This window comes from Bidens hawaiensis, unplaced genomic scaffold (assembly GCF_021521415.1).
Source record: "Bidens hawaiensis isolate Kalapana, Puna unplaced genomic scaffold, B.hawaiensis_p1.1 tig00005028_1, whole genome shotgun sequence".
Taxonomy (NCBI): Eukaryota; Viridiplantae; Streptophyta; class Magnoliopsida; order Asterales; family Asteraceae; genus Bidens; species Bidens hawaiensis.
Window position 1 is genome coordinate 338,484 of NW_027491319.1, and position 1,406 is coordinate 339,889.

The 1,406-nt window shown below is 35.1% G+C and overlaps 1 protein-coding gene across 1 annotated transcript; it reads left to right on the top strand.

The window, feature by feature from the left end:
• Positions 1 to 502: 502 nt before the first annotated feature.
• On the top strand, positions 503 to 1,045 carry LOC143628577 (uncharacterized). Its single transcript, XM_077098132.1, has one exon. It carries the CDS (start codon positions 503 to 505, stop codon positions 1,043 to 1,045), a length of 543 nt encoding a protein of 180 aa, XP_076954247.1.
• The last annotated feature ends 361 nt before the right edge of the window (positions 1,046 to 1,406 follow it).

Genomic DNA, 1,406 nt, shown 5'->3' on the forward strand with positions numbered 1-1,406 from the left:
TGATGCTGGTTTCAGTTCGGTATCTTGTACGCAAACGTTATTATTTGGTTTACAGTGTTACGATATCATGTCTCTAGCTTGTGTCATGACGAGTACAACCACCCTTCATGTTAATGACACATTATGATCAATATATGCAAAATGTGAAAATTATAGTTAGGCAAATAAGTTTCTAGGTAGTGTTGATATAAGTTAATTAAAATTGTATAGTTTTAAGAGGTTTTATATGAAAAATATCATTTTCACTTTTTTTATATCTTATTACTAATGTGTATAAATATTTATTTTGATAAAATTTTTGATATATTTCTATTATTTGTTTAATTAGTTAAACATATCTAAAAGGCAAGTATAGACAAGCATACTCCGATTTAATTAAGGAAATTCAGGGGGTTTACTAAGTATTTGGGATCCAAAATTTTTTACGAAGGATAAGGTAGTGGAAGATGATAATTTCTTGCTTGTCTCTGGTTTAATTAAGGATGGTTTGAATCGCCTTAATATGATTAATGTTTATGCTCCTCAAACTAACGGGGGTAAAAGGGATCTCTGGGCTAAAATTGATAAAGTGCTTCAAGAGGGTCACGGTTGGTGGATTGTTCTTGGGGATTTTAACGCGGTTAGGGAATCAAATGAAAGAAAAAATTCCTATTTTGATCACGTCTGTGCTAGAGACTTTAATGATTTTCTGGACAACACAGGTCTTCATGAGTATAGCTTAAAGGGCTCGAAGTTTACTTATTTGGTTAATAGACAGGGAGTTTGCAAGATGAGCAGAATTGACAGGATTTTTGTATGTGATGGTATCTTCAACAAACGGCCTAGCTCTTGTGTGAGAACGCTCAGAAAAGTACACTCTGATCATGCTCCGTTAGTTTTAACTTTGATTGATACCAATTTTGGGCCAAAACCATTTAGGTGGTTTGACTCTTGGTTGGACAGAACTGGTTGTGAAGAGTTGGTCAAATCGGTCTTGCTTGACTGGTCTGATATGGATCCGCCCGATGTGAACTTGATAAAAAAAGTTAGAAAGGCTTCGGACTAAATTAAAAGGGTGGATTACGAATTGTAGAAACAAAGAAAAAGAAGATGAAAACCGGTTGATTAAAGAAAAGGAAGACATGGAAAGACTTATGGAAGAGAAAGAGCTGGATGAGACAGAGCTATGGGTTTGGGCAGAATGTAAAAACAGTATTCAAGAGATTGAGAATTTAAAAATCGTGATATGAGACAAAAGTCACGAGTGAAATGGGATGCTCTTGGAGACGAAAACACAAGTTTTTTCCATAGTGTTATAAATGGCCGCAAAGCTAGAAATGCGATACATGGGTTGGAGATTAGAGGTGAATGGATTTCCAAGCCGGCTTTAGTGAAGAAGGAGGTGTTAAAATTCTTTCGATCTCATT